This window comes from Bufo bufo, chromosome 6 (genome assembly GCF_905171765.1).
Source record: "Bufo bufo chromosome 6, aBufBuf1.1, whole genome shotgun sequence".
Taxonomy (NCBI): Eukaryota; Metazoa; Chordata; class Amphibia; order Anura; family Bufonidae; genus Bufo; species Bufo bufo.
The window spans coordinates 352,235,645-352,260,947 of NC_053394.1; the positions used below are offsets into that span (position 1 = coordinate 352,235,645).

The 25,303-nt window shown below is 45.2% G+C and overlaps 1 protein-coding gene across 1 annotated transcript in view; it reads left to right on the forward strand.

Annotated features, from left to right (window-relative positions):
- The first annotated feature begins 5,835 nt into the window (after positions 1-5,835).
- LOC121004173 overlaps positions 5,836-25,303 on the forward strand; it is a 37,418-nt gene continuing 17,950 nt past the window's right edge. Inside the window, exon 1 of the mRNA XM_040436312.1 lies at positions 5,836-5,943. Within this exon, the coding sequence (XP_040292246.1) occupies positions 5,856-5,943 (88 nt within the window). The 5' untranslated portion in view covers positions 5,836-5,855. The remainder of the gene's footprint in view (positions 5,944-25,303) is intronic.

Here is a 25,303-nt window from a genome sequence, read left to right on the forward strand (position 1 = left end):
CTCATGATGCGGCTAGACGTCATTGAGGAATCTAAAAGTGAGTGGGCCAGTCCTATAGTCTTGATGCCTAAGCCAGATGGGATGTTACGATTTTGTAACGATTTAAGAAAGTTGAATGAAATATCTAAATCCGATGCATATCCCATGCCTCGGGTAGATGAACTAATTGAAAAGTTAGGCCAAGCCAGGTATTTTTCTGTTTTGGACCTCACCAAAGGGTACTGGCAGGTACCATTGACGGAGGCTGCCAAAGAGAAAACTGCCTTCATCACACCAGAGGGGCTGTACCAATATACGGTATTACCCTTTGGCCTGTATGGCGCCCCCCGCCACTTTTCAGTGGCTAATGCATATTGTACTTCGTCCACATCGGCAGTACGCCTCGGCTTACATGGATGATATTATCATTCACAGTACCGACTGGGAAAGTCACTTGCCCAAAGTACAGGCCGTAGTGGACTCCCTTCGAAAGGCGGGACTAACAGCTAACACAAAGAAATGTGCGATAGGGTTAGAGGAGACTAAATACCTTGGGTATGTCATTGGGCGCGGAGTCATCAAACCCCAAGTAAACAAAATAGAGGCGATACGGAATTGGCCCCGACCTGCCACCTCTAGACAAGTAAAGTCGTTCCTGGGAATGGTGGGCTATTATATGAGGTTTGTCCCCCATTTTGCCACTTTAGAGGCTCGGTTGACAGGGCTCTTAAAGGGACGGAAGTCCGTGATAGTCCCCTGGAATGACCAGGTGGAAGAGGCTTTCTCCGCTTTGAAGTCGGCCCTGTGTGGGTCTCTGGTTTTGGTGACACCCGACTTCAAGAGGGAATTTGTGGTACAGACTGATGCCTCCGAAGTAGGTCTCGGTGCGGTACTGTCTCAGGAAGTCAATGGGGAGGAGCATCCTGTTGTCTTCCTCAGCCGTAAGCTCACCGGTACAGTATAGTGGAGGGAGAGTGCCTGACCATCAAGTGGGCACTCGAGTCTCTCCGCTATTATCTGTTAGGGAGGAAGTTCCGTCTGGTGACTGACCACTCCCCTTTCAAGTGGATGAGCCAGGCCAAGGAGAGGAATGCTAGGGTCACCAGGTGGTTGTTGTCTCTTCAAAATTTTAAGTTTACTTAGTGTGGCTGTAAAGCCAATCCGGGCCGGTTCTTATTGGGAGTAGCCAAAGAGCAGGGTGGGTGGCTGTTCCCCACATCCAGGCCAGGTTTTGGGCTGGGGTTTAAAAACCCAGCCAGCAGCTCAGCTGGGTGTGGTATGTTCCTCCAAGTGATAGTGGAGGTGTGGGAGCTCCGTGGTTTTGGGAGCTGAGGAGATCCACCATACTGCAAGGCTGAGAGCTGCATGAGAGCTGCCTGCTGGGAGTCAGACGCCACAAAGCCTGCTGTAGTCTGCCAGGTGATTTATGTTATTTTGGGAGCTCTTGCTCTGTGAACTAACACCAGGACTCTGTAAAGCATTGTTTTTTTCTTTTCTGCCTTTTCTGTGTGTGTAAACAATGGACTTTTGTTTTTTCAACCGTGGTCTTACCTCTGTATTGCGTCCGCTTACCCTGCCTACCAGAGCAAATCCCTACACACACTATACAGCTAAAATAACAGATTACGGACTCTAAGAGTACTACAGTGTACAGACACAAATCCAGATAGCGGAAATGAATTATCTTTAACATAAATTCCTACCTGATTGATGATCCTTTGTAATAGAAACCAGGTGTCTCAGTCACCCCACTAGGCTCCGCCCACCATCACATGGAATCTCTATTGGTTGATAGAATGACCACACTGCACAAAGGTTTTCGCTACTGGTTTCTACAGCATCTTCTTTCTGATTGTACTCTTGTGTTTGTTAACCCTCTCCCTAATTTCCATAGGGGTCACACCAATATAGCTAATACTACAAGGGCATTGGACCATATATACGACGTCCCTAGATCTTCATGTGTAAAAACCTCTGATATTATATTTTTTTACACTGTAAGGGTGAACAAAAGTATCTCCCTTTATCATGTTCCCACAATTTAAGCATCCCAAGCAGGGAAAATTACCAATTTTTCTAGGTGCCAAGTATGTCTGTCTGTCACTTTGTGTTCCACCTATATCCGTTTTGACTAACCTATCACGTAAATTGGCATTTTTCTATGCCATCAATGGTGGATTGTTAAATTCCCGTATTGCAGGTAAACCCTTATATAAAATATGCCATTCCTTCCTCAGAATGTCTGCAATGTCACCACTGTGACTACCAAAAGTAGAGACAAAAGGAATTCTATATGTCTCCCTATCTACAAGAGAATTGTGCAGTGTGGTCTCTATCCACCACAAAGACCCCTTGACTTGTCCTCTGTAGGAGTTTATGTGGATATCCTCTTGTAGAGAATTTATCACACATCTCGTCCACTCTATCATGAAAGTTTTCATCATCTGATACTACTCTCCAAACCCGTAATAATTGGCTCCAAGGTAGCGAATCCAACATACGTCGACGGTGATTACTGCCATATCTCAACAGGTTGTTCCTGTCTGTGGGCTTTTGATATAAATCTGTCTTGATCATCCCATCATCTACCTATACACTCACATCAAGGAACTGTAATTGGTATTGAGAGGCAGTTACAGTAAATTGTAAGCCTGGAATACCCATATTCAAATGTTGATGTAAACTATCCAGTTCTTCTCTGGTTCCACTCCATATCATAAAGATGTTGTCGATGTAGCGCCACCAGCATAGGACACTCTCCATGAATGCAGAATGAGATTCCGTGTGATGGATTCAGTGATTAAGTTGAGAAGAGGTGGTGACAAAGAAAGGATCCTTAGGAAAAAAGAACTGAAATGGATCTTTATGTTGAAATCGCTACAACCCCATGGACTCAATATTGAGTTCAATGTGGGCGCTATAGATTCGTCGATGTGCGAGGCGATTGCACTATGTTTTTATGTCCGATTCAGTACTGAGCATTTACTATTCCAATTTTTATATGTTTTTAACATGTCACTATATATAGTTTTCAGATGGTGAGCAGAGCCTAGTGGGGAGACCGAGATACCTGGTTTCTATTACTAAAGGATCATCAGGTAGGAATTTATGTTAAAGATAATTCATCTCCGCTATCTGGATTTGTGTCTGTAGTACTCTTAGAGTCCATGATCTGTTATTGAAGGATACATAATGCGTACATTTTAGCTGTATAGTGGGGATATCTCTTTGTTTTTGAGAAGTTCCCGGCACACAGCGGTTAATTATGTTAGGACTCCAGATACAAATTCAGAGGACTACTATATCCTATATACAGGGTGGTGTATGGTATTTTTCTTCCTGTCTGGGCGGAGATTGAACACGGTCATGTGGTACTCATGTGACCGTCATGTGACCCAGCCTGATGACGCGACGATTCGCGCTGCTCTAGATTCGGTCAGCGGTTGATGACATCGCAGACATACGCAATGAAGTTTGGAAGATGCGAATATGGATCCCAGGTGCTCGGTATACACGCTTCCCTGACTTCATCCCCCTACAAGGTAATTAAAAGTTTTTAATTAGACACAACTGTGATTAATATGACACACTTAATTACTATTCGTGTATTGGTGTTTTTTTATTGGGGGGTGTTGTGACACCTTAGTGATTGGTTCCTTAGTGATAAGGGAGGAGTTATGTATCCTATATTAGATTTGCAATATAATTTGTTATTATGCTTGACAAAGGCTACCATGTAGCCGAAACGTTGCACTTCGGCTCTCTGTGTACACATTTGTTGAAGTACGTCTAATAAAGGAATACCTGGAGATGCTGCCGTTACCGTTTAATTTATTGCTATCCTCAAGATGGGTCATCCATATCATGAAACTGTAACACCCCTTTAAAGGGGTTCCAGCTTTGGTCACTTTTTTTCAATTTGAAGCCTAGCCTGCTGTACCTGTTTAAAATCCCATCCTCACCTGATCCCCACTACTCTGTTCCGACTCCCCGGGTCCCTGGCTCTCTTCTGTGTTCTTCCATTCCCTGTCCTGTAAACTTACAAATGGATAGGATCAGATGCACCACTGCAGTCAATGAGTGGCCTCAGCGGTCACGTGTCCCCAAGCGGCATGTGACCCAGCATTGATTTACCATTTGAAGACATGTTACCACGGAGGCCAGTCATTGGCTGCAGAGGCGCACATGACCTTGTAAGTCTGGAAGTTTACAGGACAGGAACTGAAAGGCTGCATCAGAAAGCCAGGGACCCAGGCAACTGGAACAGAGCAGGGGGTGAGCAGGTGAGTATGATTTTTACAACAGGTACAGCGGGTGGAGATTCAAGTTTAAAAAAAAAAAATACAAAAATAAAGCTGGAAACACCCTTAATGTCAAAATAAACAAGTTGTTAAGGGGTTTAAATTCTGTTTTGTTTATTAAAAAGAGAAGGAAGCATACTTAAAAATATGTTAATATGTGTACAAACAGATGTGTGAAAGAAATTAAGTGGTAAAGGAAACCTGTCACCAACTTTATGCTGACCTCACTGAGGGCAGCATAAGATAGTGACAGAAATGCTGATTTCAGCAGCATGTCACTCATGAGTTAAAAGTAAGTGGTTGCAGAGAACCAGCATCATAATCATTACAGCACAGGCCTTGAAAAGAGTCAAATCTACCTGAGAAGAGTCATTCATAATCTCCTGCACTGTCAACCATCTGCTGATTGGCAGCACTTTCCTAGAGAGAAAGGGAGAAAACTAGGTAGAAGATCATCAGCAGATGGGCAGGAGAGCAGGAATTCATGAATAACCATGACTCTTCTCAGGTGGTCGTGACTCTTTTCCAGGCCCAGTCTGCAAAGATTGTGATGTTGAATCTCTGCAACAACTTACTTTTAACTTATAAATGACCGACCGCTGAAATCCACTCACCCGTCTCTACTTTATACTGCTGTTAGTGTGGGCAGCATAAAGTTGATGACAGGTTCCCTTAAATGAACATGAATTGTACTAATTGTACTTAATTGTCAAATATTCTCCATTTTTGAGTTGCATGCTTTTATGCTAATGATTGGTTGCTTTGAAAAATACTTGTGATTGGACATATTAAAATTGATGGTCAATGAAGGGAGGGGGGGTTACATCCACAATTTACAACTAAGGTTGAGTTCACATCAGAGTTCAGCCTTTCCGTTCTAATGCTCCGTTATAGGAACATTTATGTGCCGAATCCATCCTTTCCATTCTCCTATTCCTATAACGGAGCAGGAGAACGAAAAGGCTGAATGCTGATGTGAACTCAGCCTAATAATATTGACTCTATAGGCGTTGCCTAGCAGAGAATCCTTTAACTAGCAAATTGTATGGGTCTTTGATTCTTAGGTCAACCGCATCCCCCTGGTATATGGGGAGATCTTATTAACCAATTTGAATCCCAAATACAAACGAGTTGTAGTCTCCTAATTTGGGACTTGTCCTAAATTGCAGAGACAGACGAAACACGTCTACAATACAAAGCCGTAAAAATGTTACAAAAGGTGACAAAAAACTTTAGGGTAATGTAGTACATGCATCTAATTTTTACACTGTATCTTTTGATATTTAAATGCTATGCAATTTAATAATAATAATATTTACTTATATAGCGCCACCATATTCCGCAGCGCTTTACAAATTTAGAGGGTTCATGTACAAAACAAAAGACATCACAAAGTAACTGGCTAATATACAACTGAAACACTAGGAGTCAGCTCCCTGCTCACAAGAGCTTACAATCATACTCTAAGAGAGAATACGCCCTTAAATGTGGGTAGAATTAGAAAGTAAAGAGGGGAGGAGGAGCACGAGAGTACAGTGTGTGTTTACCTCAGCAACTTGACAGCCGTACACTCAAATGAGAGCTACAAGTTTAAAAGAAATGTTGCTGATAACCTTTCTTTCTCTGGTGTGCTGTAGCCTCGCTTTTGACACTTGCATTGGAGGTACAGTATATTACATTTACTTATATTCTCAAGGTTTTTTTTTAATTACTTTTATGTATCTGTAAGGGGGTGGAGTAAACTCTATGTAGATTACATTTAATTGACACCGTTTTGTTAAATTACTGTACACCTCTCGCAGTGGCGTGCCTAGGGTGTTTGGCACCCGAGGCGGGTCGTTTCTCTGACCCCCCCCAATACTTAAAAAAAATTGTACCCCCTCACAGTAGTATTGCCCTCATTGTACAACCTTCACAGTAGTTTTGTCCAGATATGTGTCCCCTCACGGTAGTTATGCTCATATTGTGCCCCCTCACGGTAGTTATGCTCATATTGTGCCCCCTCACTGTATTTTTGCCCTCACTGTACAACTTTCACAGTAGTTATGCCCACATTGTGCTTCCTTAAAGTTTTTATCCTTTCATTGTGCCCCCTTCACAGTAGTTATGCCCACATTGTGCCACCCTCACAGTAGTAATGCCTTAACTGTGCCCCCTTCACAGTTGTAATGCCCTCTCTGTGCCCCCTTCACAGTTGTAATGCCCTCTCTTTGCATCTTCAGAGTAGTTATGCCCTCACTGTGCCCCCATAACAGTAATAATGCCCTCTGTGCCCCTTCACAGTAATAATGCCCACTCAGTGCCTCATAACAGTTATGTCCACGCCTTCACATGAGTAATGCTCTCTGTGCCCCTTTACAGTAGTAATGCCCTCTGTTCCCCCTTTCTAGTAGTAATGCCCATTGTGCTTCTTCATAGTAGTAATGCCCATTGTGCCCCCTTCATAATAGTAATGCCCATTGTGCTTCCTTTGTAGTAGTAATGCCCATTGCACCCCTTTCACAGTAGTAATGCCCATTGTGCCCCTTCACAGTATTAATGCCCATTGTATCCCATTTATAGTAGTAATGCCCACTGTGCCCCCTCCATAGTAATAATTACCATTGTGCCCCTTCATAGTAGTAATGCCCATTGTGTCCCCTAATAGTATTAATGCCCTCTGTGCCCCTTTGTAATAGTATTGCCCTATGTGCTCCCTTCATAGTAGTATTGCCTTCTGTGCTCCCTTTCTAGTAGTATGCCTTCTGTGCCCTCTTTGTAGTAGTATTGCCCTCTGTGTCCCCTTCATGGTAGAAATGCCCTCTGTGCCCTCTCCATGGTAAAGATGACCTCTGTGCCCCCTCTGTTAAATTTTTTTAAAAAAAAACGCAGTACCTACTCACCTTGTCCCATTCCTGAAGCTCACAGTCCTCTCTCCCCTATAGACACAGATTGCTCTGGAGCACTGTGTGGGCTGAGCTTATGCAGATTCCCGAGCTGCAGGCTCCTCCCACACAGGCCATTGCTTCTGGGCTCTGGCACCCCCCTGACAGCGGGCACCCGGTGTGGACTGCCTCCTGCCCTGCCCCCCCTTAGCACGCCACTGACCTCTCGAGTACCCTTATGTATGCTGTCTATGTGTAGCTGTCTCTTTTTCTGTGCTGGCAATCTAACTTGGCTGATGGAAGCTGTGAATCGTATTAAAGGGGTTGTCTCACTTCAGCAAATGGCATTTATCATGTAGACAAAGTTAATATCAGGCACTTACTAATGTAAAGTTATTATCCATATTGCCTCCTTTGCTGGCTCGATTCATTTTTCCATCACACTATACACTGCTTGTATCCAGGGGTTACGACCACCCTGCAATCCATAATCGGTACCTCGATAATCGGGAGGGGCACTAAGGGACTGCGGAACAGGTGCTGGGGGCTAGTGGTTGGTAGGTCGGGCAAGACTTACAAAAGTCATCCACCTCTCTAAAGACACTGGGCCAGTAAAACTGTTGTAGGTTTCCGGTCCTGTGTCTTCGTGGGTCCAACTGCCGGCCGCCATGGTTAGAGATACCAGTGTGGTGGGGTAGTCTTTCAAGTCTCCAAGAATGCACATCACCCCAACTTTCTGGCCAGTATACTCAGTGGACCGCAGCGCCTCCGCTTGAGTGTCTCCCACTTCCACCTGGCACAAGTGGTCTAGAGCCTCCGGCGTACCTGTGGCACACAGTTTCCTAGCATATAACGATTGTCGGTAACCACAATTAGTGTCCATGGGCTCAACCCGATGAGGACACTCAGCCCAGGTGTGGCCAGGTTACTGACACCGCCAGCAGATTAACTGGGTCCGGCCCATAGGGGAAACCTCCCGGGGGGGTTTCATTGGCTCATACCTGTGGGCCTGGGGTGGTGAGTTCTGGAGTTTGCCTGCCCTCCTCCCAAAAGAACCCCCGTTGAGATTCTTGGTGGCCACATAGCATTCCACCAGGTCCATCATTTCCAGGGCATTTTCAGGAGATACCTGGCCGATCCAGTGCTGGATAGGGGGTGGCAGCGCCCTCCAGAATATGTCAGCCAATAGTCTATACAACATAGCCGTGGGACTCAGCACATCTGGCTGTAGCCACTTTTTCAAAAGGTGAAGTAAGTCATCCCACCTTCCCAGAGTTCCTTGCCCCATGTCCTCAGTCCTAACATGTGTAGCCACCATTTTAGGAAAAATTCGACGCGTGAGGAAATTCTCATTCATTGCGAATCAAATTTTTCCTGAAATTCTAAACTAATTCCACTTCGTCAGCTTCGATTCGCTCATCTCTAACAGTGATGCCTCAAGATACAATGGCCTCAGGATACAAAATTTTTACCATACAATGGTCTTTTCTGACCCATCGTAAGTTGAAACTAGACTCATCATACGATGTCTCAGACTCAGATCCAACTAATCAAGGTCACATCTCTGGTAAAATAGCTGGATTAGTTGCTATTTAGCAGCTACTCCTGGTAAGGACTTGTTTTATCTATCTTAGTTATCTTCTTCTTTTTCTTAAATCTTAATTTTCTCTTATTTTGGATGACATTTTGGGGCTTTGGAAACGATTACTTAACTTACAGTACAATGGTTTCAACATACAATTGTTGTCCTGTAGCCAATTAATATTGTAACTTGAGGGACCACTGGTACTTATGATTTTGTTTAAAAAAAATTATCTTATAGTGTAAAAGTAATAAATACGGTATAAACTTAATTGTATCAACCTACAGAATAAAGTTATCATGCTATTTATCCTTCATAGTGCCACCTATAAAAAACATAGATATAAAATGCAAACAGAATTGCTATTATTTGACCATGTCAGTCAGTGATCTAAAACTCATATATACCCCAAAATCGTACCATAAAAACTACAGCTTCAACATCAAAATACAAATCCTTACACACAGGGCCGGACTGGCCTGCCGGGATACCGGGAAATTTCCCGGTGGGCCGGCAAGCCTGAGTGCCGCAAGGCCGCGGCCCTGGTGACAAGTGGGGGCGGCCGCGGCCGGCGGCAGGGCAGAGCAGGAGATGAGCGCTTCCATTGCGGAAGCGCTCATCTCCATAGTCATCTGTATTGCCGTCCTCAGGACGGCAATACAGATGCCTGTGCTGCGGCAGAGGAGGGAGAGGTGTGTCCCCTCCTGTTCCTCTGATAGGCTGCCGGCCTAGTGCTGGCAGCCTATCAGAGGCCGGTGCAGGCGGCGCGATGACGTCATCGCGTCGCCTGACTGCCGTATAGCGAGGGACACAGACGGAAGAGGCGGCCTGCATCGCATCACATTGCTGGAGGTAAGTATAAGTTTTTATTTTTGTTTTTTTTATTTTTATTTATATAGGTACAATACTGGGCTGGGCTGGCACATGATAAGGGGGGCTACTGGGCTGGCACATAAGGGGGGACTACTGGGCTGGCACATGATAAGGGGGGACTACTGGGCTGGGCTGGCACATAAGGGGGGCTACTGGGCTGGCACATGATAAGGGGGGACTACTGGGCTGGGCTGGCACATAAGGGGGGCTACTGGGCTGGCACATGATAAGGGGGGACTACTGGGCTGGCACATGATAAGGGGGGCTACTGGCACATGATAAGGGGGGCTACTGACACATGATAAGGGGGGCTACTGGCCCATAAGGGGGCTACTGGCACATAAGGGGGACTACTGGCACATAAGGGGGGCTATTGGCACATAAGGGGGGCTACTGGCCCATAAGGGGGCTATTGGCAATAAGGGGGGCTACTGGCACATGATATGGGGGGCTACTGGCACATGATATGGGGGCACTCTGGCTACTGGCACATGATATGGGGGCACTCTGGCTACTGGCACATGATATGGGGGGGGGCTCTGGCTACTGGCACATGATATGGGGGCACTCTGGCTACTGGCACATGATATGGGGGCACTCTGGCTACTGGCACATGATATGGGGGGGGGCTCTGGCTACTGGCACATGATATGGGGGGGCTCTGGCTACTGGCACATGATATGGGGGGGGCTCTGGCTACTGGCACATGATATGGGGGGCTCTGGTTACTGGCACATGATATGGGGGGCTCTGGCTACTGGCACATGATGGTGGGGGGGCTCTTATTACTGGCACATGATTGGGGGCATCTATGGGGGCACATCTTACTGCAGATTATTGGGGGGCACTATAGGGGCATCTACTGAGGCTAAAAAGAAGATATTTTATATGGGGGGCTCTGTATAGGGGCATTTTATACTGGGACACATTATGGTGGGTACTATGGGGAAGGGGGGAGCACTATGGGGGTCATCTACGGGGGCACTGAGAAGGGGTATTTTATGTTGGCACATTATGGGAACATTAGCTCAACTGGGGGCATTACAAAGGGGTATGTTTTGCATATTATAAGGAGAATTATTACTACTGGGGGGGGGGGGCATTATAGTGGGCTTTATTACTCCCCCATGGTATGACCCCCTAGTAGCAGCACCATCCTCTCCCTGCTCTGCTATCCCTCTGTCCCGTCTCCAAATCCTTATTATGAAATCTTTCTCATTAGGATAAAGCATAACATCAGCTCCGCCGAGCCCCCAGCCAAGTGTTGAAGTGGTGTCCGAGATCCCCAAGGGCCAAGTCAAGTAACTGTAAGTTTTTATGGGGGTTCTACAAAAGAGCTATCGTGGGGCAAAGTTCATATTCGTGTTTACACACGTGTTTTAAAATGAATGTTTTCTCCTATTATAAACAAGTAAATAATGACGCAATGCTGTGGGGCTGGTGTGCAACTTTTTCCAGGGCTGGTTTTTATCCCCAGTCCGGCCCTGCTTACACAGCTACGACAACAAAAAAATAAAAGTCAGACTCATGACTCTTAGAAAATCATTTCAGCATGCTGCAAAAGCCAAATGGCAATTCTTCTTTTCTGAGCCCTTCTGTAACCCCAAACAGCTGCTTATTACCACATATGGGGTATTGCTATACTCAATTAAGTAACAGAGGCACAGCCTAATCAATTGCTTATCAGTTTCTACTGACAGTATAATTCACTGTGTTGCATAAGAATTAATAGGGTATTATGTAAGCAGAGGATTGCATGTCAGTCCCCTTGTGAAACTCAAAGTGGTAAAATTAATAATTTAATCAAGTTTTATTAAAGAAAAATCTCCAAGTTAAAAAAACACACACTTTTTTAGGCCGTGCGCTTCATGCCGCCGCTGCACTAGAGTAATACACTCGTAAAGATCATTTAGTGTTACATAAATGAGTATTAAAAATACAGGGGAGCAGCCAATAGCAGGCCGCGACAGGGATGAGCCTCCTTAGCGTCACCCACAATGCTAGGGAGACTTGTCCCCAATGTGGTCTGCTATTGGCTGCTCCCACCATCCCTGGATGTTTTGATCCGTGCGATGGGGAGATGCAGCGGTGGCCCCGCAGGAGTGACGTGGGTGCCGGGAGGCAGGTAAGTATAATGTATACGAGGGCCCCGGCATTTGGGGGGGGTCATTATAGGGGTTGGATAAGCCCTTTAACTTCAAAACTAAGAGGGACATTTATCAAATCAGTTACATCAGTTTTGTGGTCTAATAAAAGTCATCAGTCACTGCAATTGCATCATCTTCTGCAACATTTGGTTAAATTTGCCATATTTCGTGAGTCTCCCCACTTTTCACAGTAGTCTATATTAAGAGCTAAAAGTCAGAATAGATCTGGATTATGGCTCATTTACTATGTTCGACTTTTTCAAATAAATTTGAAACCTATGTCAGGCAAGCCCCTGGTCTACTTTTACACCTGATATATTAAGGTGCACCAGTTCAGAAATTTGGTACAGGCACACAAAGCCAGATTTAAAACTGACACAAAAACAACCTCAAATGATAAATGACCCCCTAATAACGGATTTACATGTGCCGAGCTGCTTAATTGTCAGGAAGGAAGCATTCTGCTCATTCACTGGAGGTGAACCACCGCATTTACACACAGCAATCACCTCTACAGTATGAGGACAAGCGACGCTATAGCCAGGGGTGGGCTGGGAACTTAAAGTGACCATGGAAAAAAACTAAAAGTATTCCAATTTTCTAGTGGGGCCCAAATTGACTGAAGGCAGGGTCAACATAAGTAGTTGAGGCCAGCAATACTATATTAAAGCACCTCATACCACCTCGGAAGGGCTAATACCGTAGTGCATGACAAAATACTGCCCCGGCAGCACAAAATCTTAATATCTCTCCAAAACATACCCCTCTCTGGTGGCCAGGGCCAGCTGCCATGTTCTGTCCTCCTACTCCATTTGCCTTAGGATGGCAATACAGTTAATTTAAGGGTCAGGAGGAGAGCATCAGATCATTACTTACCATGGCTTGTGGCCGTGACGAGTTCCAGGCGGGCTCATGGGCATCAGCCCACCGGGAAGTTTCCCTGTGGTGTCTATGGCCAGTCCACCTCTGGCTTTTGCGATCCAGCGTCATTATACAGCTGCATTGTTTCTGGGCAGCAGATCGCCATTTAGATGGCACGATCTGCTGCTCAGAAACAATAATTTATGTGCCTGCACAAACGATAGTTTTGCCGGATGAACAAGCGTTTTGCTCGTTCATCAGGTGATCGGAGGTACCTTTAGACGGGCAGATAGTCGGGAATGAGACCGATTATTGCCCCATGTAAATCCAGCTTAAGTTTCTAAATATGTAACCTCCAGAACCAGATAATTAGGTAATGATCCCTACACTCCTTGCTGTTTTCTGTTATGCAGTTTGGGTTATGCTACACTATATGGTTTTTATATCCACTATAAATAATTCCAATGTTTGTAGAGTCTGTATGAGGCTTTGTTTTGTGCAGGAGGAATGACATTTTTGGCACTGTTTGGGGTTACATACCCATTGCTATGTAATCTATAGATGATATTTGACACAACTATAGAAATTTTTGCCATTTTTTTTACTGTTCATGTTTAAAGTTGAGCGGACACCTGGATGTTCGAGTTCGGCGGCTTCGGTCAAACTTCGGAAAAAAGTTCGAGTTCGGGACCCGAACTTGACCTGAACTTGACCCCGAACCCCATTGAAGTCAATGGGGACCCGAACTTTTAAGCACTAAAATGGCTGTAAAAATGTCATGGAAAGGGCTTGGGACAGATGCACACTGGCGCAATATTAATAGTTTTTAGTTCGTGACGCCAATTGCAGCTTGCGCAGGTACTGTAGCAGGGCCCTTTAAGATGTTATAACTCACGTACCAGGTTGAGGAATGCCAGAGGGGGATAATGTCTCTGTATAGTAGGTGTAGTGTCAACGGTGTCTCCTACCTTGGTACGGCTGGACTCCTGTATCCTGGCTCACTTGCAATAAAATTGAGTGCGGTCAGTAGGAGTAATTGGGGAATAATTGAGATCCAAACAGGTAATATGATCCAACTTGTCTTTACTTAATGGGTGCAGCATAAATCCATATGAGTACAGCAATAGTCTTTAGGTCCCAGCAGGTATTGGCAATGTATGGCAGGGGTTAATGCCTCTTCTGCTCCTATACTATATGCCTGGAGAATCTGGCAGGTATTTATCTTCTGCTCTGTCTGTCTTCTGCTTGATATGGGCCTGACTAGCTGAGGAGGTATTTGGCTTCTCCTGGTTTCTGGATATGTACTCACAGCTTGGCTCACAGGGAATGCTTCTTCCTGGAGGCTGGAGATGGCTGCTTTTCTTGTCAACCAGCTGAGGCTGATGGCTCAGGCTGGGAAGACTGATCTTGGCCTCAACCGAGACTTGATCCTGTCTTGGGATCCCTGTTTCTGGGAGCTCCTACTAACACAGCCTTCCCCTAGCCGGGGTGGCTGGTACACACTCGATCTAACTGGTTTCTTCCCTCCCTTGCTGCAGGACATGGGACCAGCCCACTTCTGCTCCTAGAAGAGGGGGAGCTAAACACTGGAAAGAACTATTCCAGTCTAGCAATGCTAAACTGAACTAAACACATTGCTGCCACCTGCTGGTGTACATGGAAATTACAGCATAATATATATAACAGGCATAGAAAATACATATAATGGAAAATGCAATGTTAGACTACACAAGATGACAATACATATGCACCTGACATGTTGTAGCAGGGAGAAAGAGTTTAGTGACATACTCCAGGATGTTACACTAGAGGGCTGCAAATGGCGTCAAAATGTGGTTAAGAGCATGGCAAGTGCTCTGCAAACAAATGTGGATAGGGAAATGACTTTAAATAACATAAAATACGTAAAAATAAAAAATAATAATCTTGATCTAGGAGGACCAGGTCCATATGGAGTAGGAGGTTGAGGAGGCAATGGATGTGGCGGTGTAGGTGGAAGCGGCGGTGGAGGAGGAGGAGGAGGTAGCCTACAATGGTTTTTGGTTTTAAATTTTATTTTTAAAATTAGGGTACACCCCAAAACATTGGGAAATATAACCTGTGATAACCCCCTCCAGTCATGCTAAACACACGTTCAGACAATACACTGGCTGCAGGGCAGGCCAGCACCTCCAAGGCGTAAAGGGTAAGCTCAGGCCATCTGCCCAATTTGGAGACCCAGAAATTGCAGGGGCTGACCCCTGTCAGTCAGTTCGTGTTGGCGTGTGCACACTTACTGTCCAACCGTGTCTCACGTCCCCGTGATGTTCACGATCCAATTTGATATCTGCTCTATCAACTTTCGATGTTCTTTTATGCGCCTACCATGGTGATCACGGGTGGCGGGAAATCAGGGTTCCAGGCCAGAGAGGGAGCGTGAGAAAGAGAGACCACATCCAAGGGAGGATTCATTTTTTCAAATTTAAAATTAGAGTTGAAATATGGGAGAAATTATTAAAGCATAAAAGTGTGACAACTTTTCAAAGTTTAAGCATTGAATAAAAGGATGTGGCGCGCATTAATTACAGAATAATTTATAAAATATTATTCCCTGTCACCTATGCATAGCAGGTGTTTATTCACATCTAAAATTGTATAATGTCAACCCAAGAATGTAACAGAAAAATTTTTGAAATTTAATAAGCTGTCAACTAGGTAGAGGAGGGGTATATTACACCCAAAAATTGGTGAATTTCCCCAGAATATATAACTGACAATTATTATTTTTTTAACCTGTCTACTAGGTATAGAAGTGGTACTATACACCCCAAAATTTGTTTATTTCACCAGAAAATGTAACTGACAATTTTTTTTTTTTACCGTTCCACCTGGTATAGCAGTGGTACTATACACACCAAAATTGGTGAATTTCACCTTAAAATGTAAATGACAATTTATTTATTTTTTAACCGGCCTACTAGGTATAGCAGTGGTACTATACAACCAAAAATTGGTTAATTTCACCCGAAAAAGTAAATGACAATGTAGTGAAATGATATGAAATTAAACACGTACAAAAAAAAAAAATGGATTTATGAGGTGGTGTTCCATATGAAGTAGGAGTTTGAGGAGGCGGTGGACGTAGCGGAGTAGGTGGAAGCGGAGGTGGAGGAGGACGAGATAGCCAACACAGGTTTTTGGTTTTAATTTAATTTTGTAAAATTAAGGTACACTCAAAAAGAGTGTGAAATATCCAAAATACAAACATGAGCAATTGCGCTGCAGTATAACAATGGCTGCTTAGTGCCGGTATACATGTCTATTCTGGACAAGGTACGGACAAGTCCTGAGGGATCCATGCCTGATTCATTTTAATGAACGTGAGCTTGTCCACATTGGCTGTGGACAGGCGACTGCGCTTGTCTGTGATGACGCCCCCTGCCGTGCTAAACACACGTTCAGATAATACACTGGCTGCAGGGCAGGCCAGCACCTCCAACGCGTAAAGGGCAAGCTCAGGCCATGTGCCCAATTTGGAGACCCAGAAGTTGAAGGGGGCAGACCCGTCATTCAGTACGTGTAGGTGTGTGCACACATACTGCTTCACCATGTTGGTGAAATGCTGCCTCCTGCTAAGACGTTCCATATCAGCTGGTGGTGCTGGTTGTTGTGGCGTGCTGACAAAGCTTTTCCACATTTCCCTGCCTTCTGAGGTGCTGGCGGTGCCCCAGCTGCGTTGGCGTCCTCTTCCTCGTCCTCTGCCTTCGCCTTGTGCTTCCACTGTGCCCTTGCTGTCAGGTGGGAATGCCACCAGCAGCGCGTCTACCAGCGTGCGCTTGTACACGCGCATCGTACGATCATGCTCCAGTGACGGAATTAAGGACGGTACGTTGTCCTTGTAACGGGGATCCAGCAGCGTGGCCACCCAGTAATCAGCGCAAGTTAGAATGTGGGCAACTCGGTGGTCATTGCGGAGACACTGCAGCATGTAATCGCTCATGTGTCCCAGGCTGCGCAGAGGCAACGAAAAGCTGTCCTCTGTGGGAGGTGTAACGTCTGTGTCCTCTGTATCCCCCCATCTAAGCGCCAGTGATGGCCATGAGCTGGTCTGGGTGCCACCCTGCTGTGAACATGGTTCCTCCTCCTCCATCTCCTCCTCCTCATCCTCCACCTCCTCATCCTCCAGAACTGTGCCCTGGCTGGACAATTGTGTAAGTTGGGTTTGTGGGTGCAGGAACCCACCCTCGGAGCCACTTGGGAATGACTGGCCAGAAACCCTACGAAATGATCCCTCTTCCTCCTACTCCTGTGCCACATCCACTTCCATCATCGCCAGGAGCATTTTTTCAAGGAGGCATAGAAGTGGGATAGTAATGCTGAGAACGGCGTTATCGGCACTGGCCATGTTGGTGGAGTACTCGAAACAGCGCGACAAGAAACACAGGTCTCGTCATTGTTGGTGAAGTGATGCTGTTCCGCCGAGCGACTCACCCGTGCATGCTGCAGCTGAAACTCCACTATTGCCTGCTGCTGCTCGCACAGTCTGGCCAGCATGTGCAAGGTGGAGTTCCATCTTGTGGGCACGTCGCATATGAGGCGTTGAGCGGGAAGGCCGAAGTTACGCTGCAGCGCTGACAGGTGAGCAGCAGCAAGGTGAGAATGCCGAAAGCGCGCACAGACGGACCGCACTTTATGCAGCAGCTGACATGTAATTTTTAAGGAATCTCTGCACCACCAAATTCAGCACATGTGCCAGGCAAGGGATGTCGTGAAACCGGCTAGTCCCAGAGCTGCTACAAGATTTCGCCCATTATCGCACACCACCAGGCCGGGCTTGAGGCTGACTGGCACAAACCACTCATCGGTCTGTTGTTCAAGGCCCGTCCACAGCTCCTGCGCGGTGTGGGGTTTGTCCCCCAAACAGATAAGTTTTAAAACTGCCTGCTGTCGTTTACCCCTGGCTGTGCTGAAGTTGGTGGTGAAGTTGTTACGCTGACCGGATGAGGAGCTGGTAGAGGATGAGGAAGCAGAGTAGGAGGAGGAAGCAACAGGAGGCAAACTGAAGCACCCAGCAATCCTCGGTGGTGGAAGGACATGCGCCAAACTGCTATCCGCCTCAGGCCCAGCCGCCACTGCATTTACCCAGTGTGCCGTTATGGAGATATAATGGCCCTGACCGTGCTTACTGGTCCACGTATCCGTAGTCAGGTGCACCTTGCCACAGATGGCGTTGCGCAGTGCACACCTGATTTTGTCCCCTACTTGGTTGTGAAGGGAAGGGATGGCTCGCCTTAAAAAGTAGTGGCGGCTGGGCACGACGTACTGTGGGACAGCCACCACCATAAGGCCTTTAAAACTATCCGTCTCCACCAGACGGAATGACAGCATTTCAAAGGCAAGTAATTTAGAAAAGCTGGCATTCAGGGCTAGGGATCGCGGGTGGGTAGGGGGGTACTTCCTTTTCCTCGCCAGCGTTTGGGAGATGGAGAGCTGAACGCTTCTGTGGGACATTGTGGAGATGCTTGGTGACCCAGGTGTTGGTGTTGCTGGCAGATCCTCTGTTTGTGGGGTGCCAGGTGGCACTGTCACTCCAGAGGCGGATGAAAAGGCCGCGACTGCAGCAGAAGAGGAAGCAGGAGTAGCCAGAGACCTTTCTTGGTTTTTGAGGTGTCTACTCCACTGCAGCTCGTGCTTTGCACTTAAATGCCTGGTCATGCAGGTTGTGCTCTGGTTGAGAACGTTTATGCCTCGCTTCAGGCTCTGATTGCACAGTGTGCAAACCACTCGTGTTTTGTCGTCAGCACATTGTCTGAAGAACTGCCACGCCAGGGAACTCCTTGGAGCTGGCTATGGTGTGCTCGGTCCCTTGCTGCGGTGAGCAGTAGGATGCGTACTGTCTAGGGGACGGCCGCTCCGCTTTTGCACCCTGCTCCCTCTTCTGCTGTGCTGGTGGCTCTGTGTAACCACCGCCTCTTCCTCCGAACTACATAGGTCACTCGCATGACCTTGATTCCATGTGTGGTCACGGACCTCATCGTCCTCCACATCATCTTCCACCCAGTCTACATCCCTGCCTTCCTTGTCGGTCTGCACACTTTCGAAAGCCCCAGCAGTTGGCACCTGTGTTTATTCATCATCCGGGACGTGCTGCGATGGTCCTCCCATGTACTCATCTTAAAAAATAAGTGGTTGGGCATCGGTGCACTCAATCTCTTCCAGTTCTGGGGCAGGGCTAGGTGGATGGCCCTGGGAAACCCTGCTAACAGAGTCATCAAAAAGCAGAAGAGACTGCTGTATGACTTGGGGCTCAGACTGCTTGGCTGATTTGCAAGGGGGTAAGGTGAAAGACTGATGGACATCGGCTGCTCGTGCCAACTGTGGTCTTTCAGCAGGAGACTGAGTGGGAGACAATGTGAAGGAACAGGATCCACTGTCAGCAACCCAATCTACTATCGCCTGTACTTCTTCAGGCCTCACCATTCGTAGAGCAGCATTAGGCCCGACCAAATACCGCTGCAGGTTTTGTCGCCTACTCGCACCTGAGAAAGTGGTTTTACTTGTGCGTGTAGCTGACACAGATCGACCACGTCCTCCCCCTGCAACAGGAGCTCCACCAGCAGCACCACGACCTGGGCCACGTCCCTTATTTGACGCTCTCCTCATATTTTTCAAATTTAGGATCTTGCACTAAATGGGTGTTAAATTAATAGTAGAATAGAACGACAGTATGTAAAGAGTGTCTGAACCAGTGTAGGCCTAAATTAAATATTTCTTTGCCCAAAATGGCTGTATTTCAAATCCCTGATTCAAACCCCTGTATGTAGAGGGAGTATCTCACAGGGCCTGAACCAGTGTAGGCCTGAAGTAAATATATCTTTGCACAAAATGGCTGTATTTCAAATGGCTGTATTTCAAATCCCTGATTCAAACCCCTGTATGTAGAGGGGGTATCTCACACGGTCTGAACCAGTGTAGGCCTGAAGTAAATATATCTTTGCCCAAAATGGCTGTATTTCAAATGGCTGTATTTCTAATGCCTGATTCAAATTACTGTATGTAGAGGGGTATCTCACACGGTCTGAACCAGTGTAGGCCTGAAGTAAGTATATCTTTACACAAAATGGCAGTATTTCAAATGGCTGTATTTCAAATCCCTGATTCAAACCACTGTATGTAGAGGGGGTATCTCACAGGGCTTGAACCAGTGTAGGCCTGAAGTAAATATTTCTTTGCACAAATTGGCTGTATTTAGAATAGCTGTATTTCAAATCCCTGAATCAAACCCCTGTATGTAGAGAGAGTATCTCACACAGTCTGAACCAGTGTAGGCCTGAATTATATTTCTTTGCCCAAAATGGCTGTATTTCAAATGGCTGTATTTCAAATGCCTGATTCAAACCCCTGTATTGTAGAGGGAGTATCTCACAGGGCCTGAACCAATGTAGGCCTGAAGTAAATATATCTTTGCACAAAATGGCTGTTTTTCAAATGGCTGTATTTCAAATCCCTGAATCAAACTCCTGTATGTAGAGGGAGTATCTCACAGGGCCTGAACCAGTGTAGGCCTGAAGTAAATATATCTTTGCACAAAATGGCTGTATTTCAAATGGCTGTATTTCAAATGGCTGTATTTCAAATCCCTGATTCAAACCCCTGTATGTAGAGGGGGTATCTCACTCGGTCTGAACCAGTGTAGGCCTGAAGTAAATATATCTTTGCACAAAATTGCTGTATTTCAAATGGCTGTATTTAAAATCCCTGAATCCAACCCCTGTATGTAGAGGGAGTATCTCACAGGGCCTGAACCAGTGTAGGCCTGAAGTAAATATATCTTTGCACAAAATGGCTGTATTTCAAATGCTGTATTTCAAATCCCTGATTCAAACCCCTGTATGTAGAGGGAGTATCTAACAGGGTCTGAACCAGTATAGGCCTGAAGTAAATATATCTTCGCCCAAAATGGCTGTATTTCAAATGCCTGTATTTCAAATCACTGAATCACATGGTCTGAACCAGTGTAGGCCTGAAGTAAATCTATTTTTGCACAAAATGGCTGTATTTAAAATGGCTGTATTTCTAATGCCTGATTCAAACCCCTGTATGTAGAGGGGTATCTCACATGGTCTGAACTAGTGTAGGCCTGAAGTAATTATATCTTTGCGCAAAATGGCTATATTTCAAATGGCTGTATTTGAAATCCCTGATTCAAACCCCAGTATGTAGAGGGGGTATCTCACAGGGCCTGAACCAGTGTAGGCCTGAAGTAAATATATATTTGCACAAGATGGCTGTATTTCAACTGGCTGTATTTGAAATCCCTGAATCAAACCCCTGTATGTAGAGGGAGTATCTCACACGGTCTGAACCAGTGTAGGCCTGAATTCAATATTTCTTTGCCCAAAATGGCTGTATTTTAAATGGCTGTATTTCAAATCCCTTAATCAAACCCCTGTATGTAGAGGGAGTATCTCACAGGGCCTTAACCAGTGTAGGCCTGAATTCAATATTTCTTTGCCCAAAATGGCTGTATTTCAAATGGCTGCATTTCTAATGCCTGATTCAAACCCCTGTATGTAGAGGGAGTATCTCACAGGACCTGAACCAGTGTAGGCCTGAAGTAAATATATCTTTGCACAATATGGCTGTATTTCAAATGGCTGTATTTCAAATCCCTGATTCAAACCTCTGTATGTAGAGGGAGTATCTCACAGGGCCTGAACCAGTGTAGGCCTGAGGTAAATATATCTTTGCCCAAAATGGCTGTATTTCAAATGGCTGTATTTTAAATGCCTGATTCAAACCCCTTTATATAGAGGGGGTATCTTACACGGTCTGAACCAGTGTAGGCCTAAAGTAAATATATCTTTGCCCAAAATGGCTATATTTCAAATGGCTGTATTTCAAATCCCTGAATCAAACCCCTGTATGTAGAGGGAGTATCTCACAGGGCCTGAACCAGTGTAGGCCTGAAGTAAATATATCTTTGCACAAAATGGCTGTATTTCAAATGGCTGTATTTCAAATCCCTGATTCAAACCCCTGTATGTAGAGGGAGTATCTAACAGGGCCTGAACCAGTGTAGGCCTGAAGTAAATATATCTTTGCACAAAATGGCTGTATTTCAAATGGCTGTATTTCTAATGCCTGATTCAAACTACTGTTTGTAGAGGGGGTATCTCACATGGTCTGAACCAGTGTAGGCCTAAAGTAAATATATCTTTGCACAAAATGGCTGTATTTCAAATGGCTGTATTTCAAATCCCTGATTCAAACCCCAGTATGTAGAGGGGGTATCTCACAGGGCCTGAACCAATGTAGGCCTGAAGTAAATATTTCTTTGCACAAATTGGCTGCATTTAAAATGGCTGTATTTCAAATGGCTGCATTTCAAATACCTGAATCAAACCCCTGTATGTAGAGGGAGTATCTCATACGGTCTGAAGCAGTGTAGGCCTGAAGTAAATATTTCTTTGCCCTAAATGGCTGTATTTCAAATGGCTGTATTTCAAATCCCTGATTCAAACCCCTGTATGTAGAGGGGGTATCTCACAAGGTCTGAACCAGTGTAGGCCTGAATTCAATATTGGTGCACCAAATGGCGGTATTTAAAATCTCAGAATGCAACCAAAATGTATTAAGGGTGTATCTCACAATGACATCTGCATCAAAGGCTGCCAACTACATTTTTTGTGCCCAAACGAATGTTTGTTTAACAACTGAATTTGACAGCAGTATATAAGCCTTTAATTTCACACGTGCTTATGCGGCAAGGCCTGAAAATAGTGTTTTTTGTCAAAAAAAGTGTGTTTTCCAAACCTTAGAAAATGATGGGTGTATTTCTAGCTTAAATTGCACATTGACTAATCCAGATGTTGTAGATTGCAAAAAAGACTTTTTTTGTAACAGAATATGAAAGCTGTATATATTAAACTTGAATTTAACACTTGCAGATATGGAAAATACTTTTTTTGAAAAAAAATGTGTGTTTTTCAAACCACAGAAAATGATGGGTGTATTTCTAGCTTAAATTGCACACTGACTAATCCAGATGTTGTAGATTGCCAAAAATGTATTTTTTTGGTAACAGAATATGAAAGCTGTATCTATTAAACTTGAATTTAACACTTGCAGATCTGGAAAATACTTTTTTTTGAAGAAAAAAAAAGTGTGTTTTTCAAACCCCAGAAAATAATGGGTGTATTTCTAGCTTAAATTGCAGACTGACTAATACATATGTTGTAGATTGCCAAAAAAGTCTTTTTTTGGTAACAGAATATGATAGCTGTATATATTAAACTTGAATTTAACACTTGCAGATCTGGAAAATACAGTTTTTTGGAGAAAAAAAAGTGCGTTTTTCAAACCCCCGAAAATGATGGGTGTATTTCTAGCTTAAATTGCACACTGACTAATCCAGATGTTGTAGTTTGCCCAAAAAAAATGGTGATTTGCAATGTCCCAAAAGTTCAGATGCAGTGCTGGTGCACTGAGCTTGCATAAAATGGCTGCCGCCGCCGCCGCCCACCTAACTAACAGAATTATAAAAGTTTTTTTTTTTTTTTTTGTCAATGGCCTCAGGGCAGGATAAAACGTTTGTGTCCTGCACCCACACAACTATTTCTAGGTAGATCGCTGAGTTAGATTCTCTCCTATTCTCTCCCTGAAATCACAAGTCCAGCAGCATCCTCTCCCTACACTTGTAACAGCAGAGTGACGTGCAGCGCTACGTGACTCAAGCTTATATAGAGCCTGGGTCACATGCTACTCTGGCCAATCACAGACCTGCCATTAGTAGGCATGGCTGTGATGGCCTCTTGGGGCAAGTAGTATGACGCTTGTTGATGTCCCGGCGCTGTTTTTTTTATTCCAAACTCGCCCCGGTTCCTGAGCAAGTGACGCGTATAGTTTGCTACTCAAGCTATGCACTGCCAATAGAATGTTATTGTCAAAGAGAGATGAACCACAGATCTGATGATGTCCAAACCGTGCAGACAGTGCCAGAGCTCTGGACTTTTCCCTATTGAGATTCATGCCCCCTTGGCAATGCATGGTCCGAGTAGCATATTGGGGAGACAAAATTACTGACACCAATTTCACAGGAACAGAAGGGAGTAGGAAGTAAAAATTAAAGTGGCTGAATCTGAGGAGCTGCGGGTAAAGCCTAGTAATGGTGGCCATCAGTGTTGGAGGATGTGACAGCTCTTCTTTAAGGGATAACCATTTTTTACTTTATTTTATACTTTCACTTAAAGGGGTTCTGCACTTTCATTTAACTGATGATCTATCCTCTGGATAGATCATCAGCTTCTGATCGGCGGGGGTCCGACACCCAGGACCCCCGCGATCAGCTGTTTGAGAAGGCAGCGGTGCTCCAGCAGCGCCGCGGCCTTCTCACTGTTTACCTCTGGGCCGCCGGCCCACTGACATCACGACTAGTATCAACTAGCGTGGGCGGGGCTAAGCTCTGTTCACTTGAATGGAGCTTAGCCGCGCCCATGCTAGTTGATACTAGTCGTGACAGTGGGCCGGCGGCCCGGCGGTAAACAGTGAGAAGGCCGCAGCGCTGCTGGAGCGCCTCTGCCTTCTCAAACAGCTGATCGGCAGGGGTCCTGGGTGTCGGACCCCAGCCGACCAGAAGCTGATAATCTATCCAGAGGATAGATCATCAGTTAAATGAAAGTGCAGAACCCCTTTAATGTACAGTATTTGCATATTTTTGATATGCTAACACAACATCCTGTGTATTTCTATGACACATGCTGCTGTTACAGCAACACTAGTGTGCCATAACAGCATGATTACAGAATAGATAGCCATGGGGGTCCTTTCTAAGTACCCAGGAATGACTACAAAATGCTTTCACAGTCTCCAATAAGGCTACTGGAAAATCTTCTGATCAGATTGAAGACTGTGGCATTAACAGTCTGGATCGGAGCTTCCTCTGATCCTGTCTGTAGAGTAGATGGCTGCCCTAAGAACAGAAGCTGTTAGCTAGGCTCCATTAAAAGATAAGGGGAAATCATTAATGAGTTAAGGACTACTTTATAGACTAAAAGACTCCCTTTATTACCAATGCAGAATATGACATATATCAAGTTAGGTTATTGTAGCTGTGTTTAGTGCAATTACAAAACAGGCTTTTTGGAGATATACTTCCTTCAAAAAGTCATAGCAAAACTGATTCACAATAATGTGAGAAAAAAAATCTCACAAATGAAGGTAACACCCTAAAGGTGTGAGAAAATACACACATAGGGGCATAAGAAGTGTATAACCCTACCCCCAGTGACTTCCTCATACAAAAGAGATAACTCAAAAACACATTATTCCCTTACGTCCTACCAGCAGCACAGATGGGGTTAACTACCCCCCATGGACTGGTAGGAACGGCGGAATTTTAATGAGCCCAAGAACCAATAACAAAGCTTTACACCCCTACAAAAGGAGGGAACACCCCCCAGCCCACTGTGTTCTTTTCTGTCCTCCGGACAGGTGGACTGGCAGTTCCCCTCAGTTTTTTTGGGGGAAGTGTTTGTTTGTGTTTGGCGTTTTTTTTTCCGCCTACTTTGGTATTTTTTTCTCTTAGCCCCCCTTTACTATGGTTTCGGGGCTTCTCCTTTCTTACCTCCCCTCTTCATTTTCAGTTTTCAGCTTTGGCCGAGTATATTCCGTTTTTTCGGCCAGATTTTTTGAGCACTGGCTGTATTCTGGCTGCGC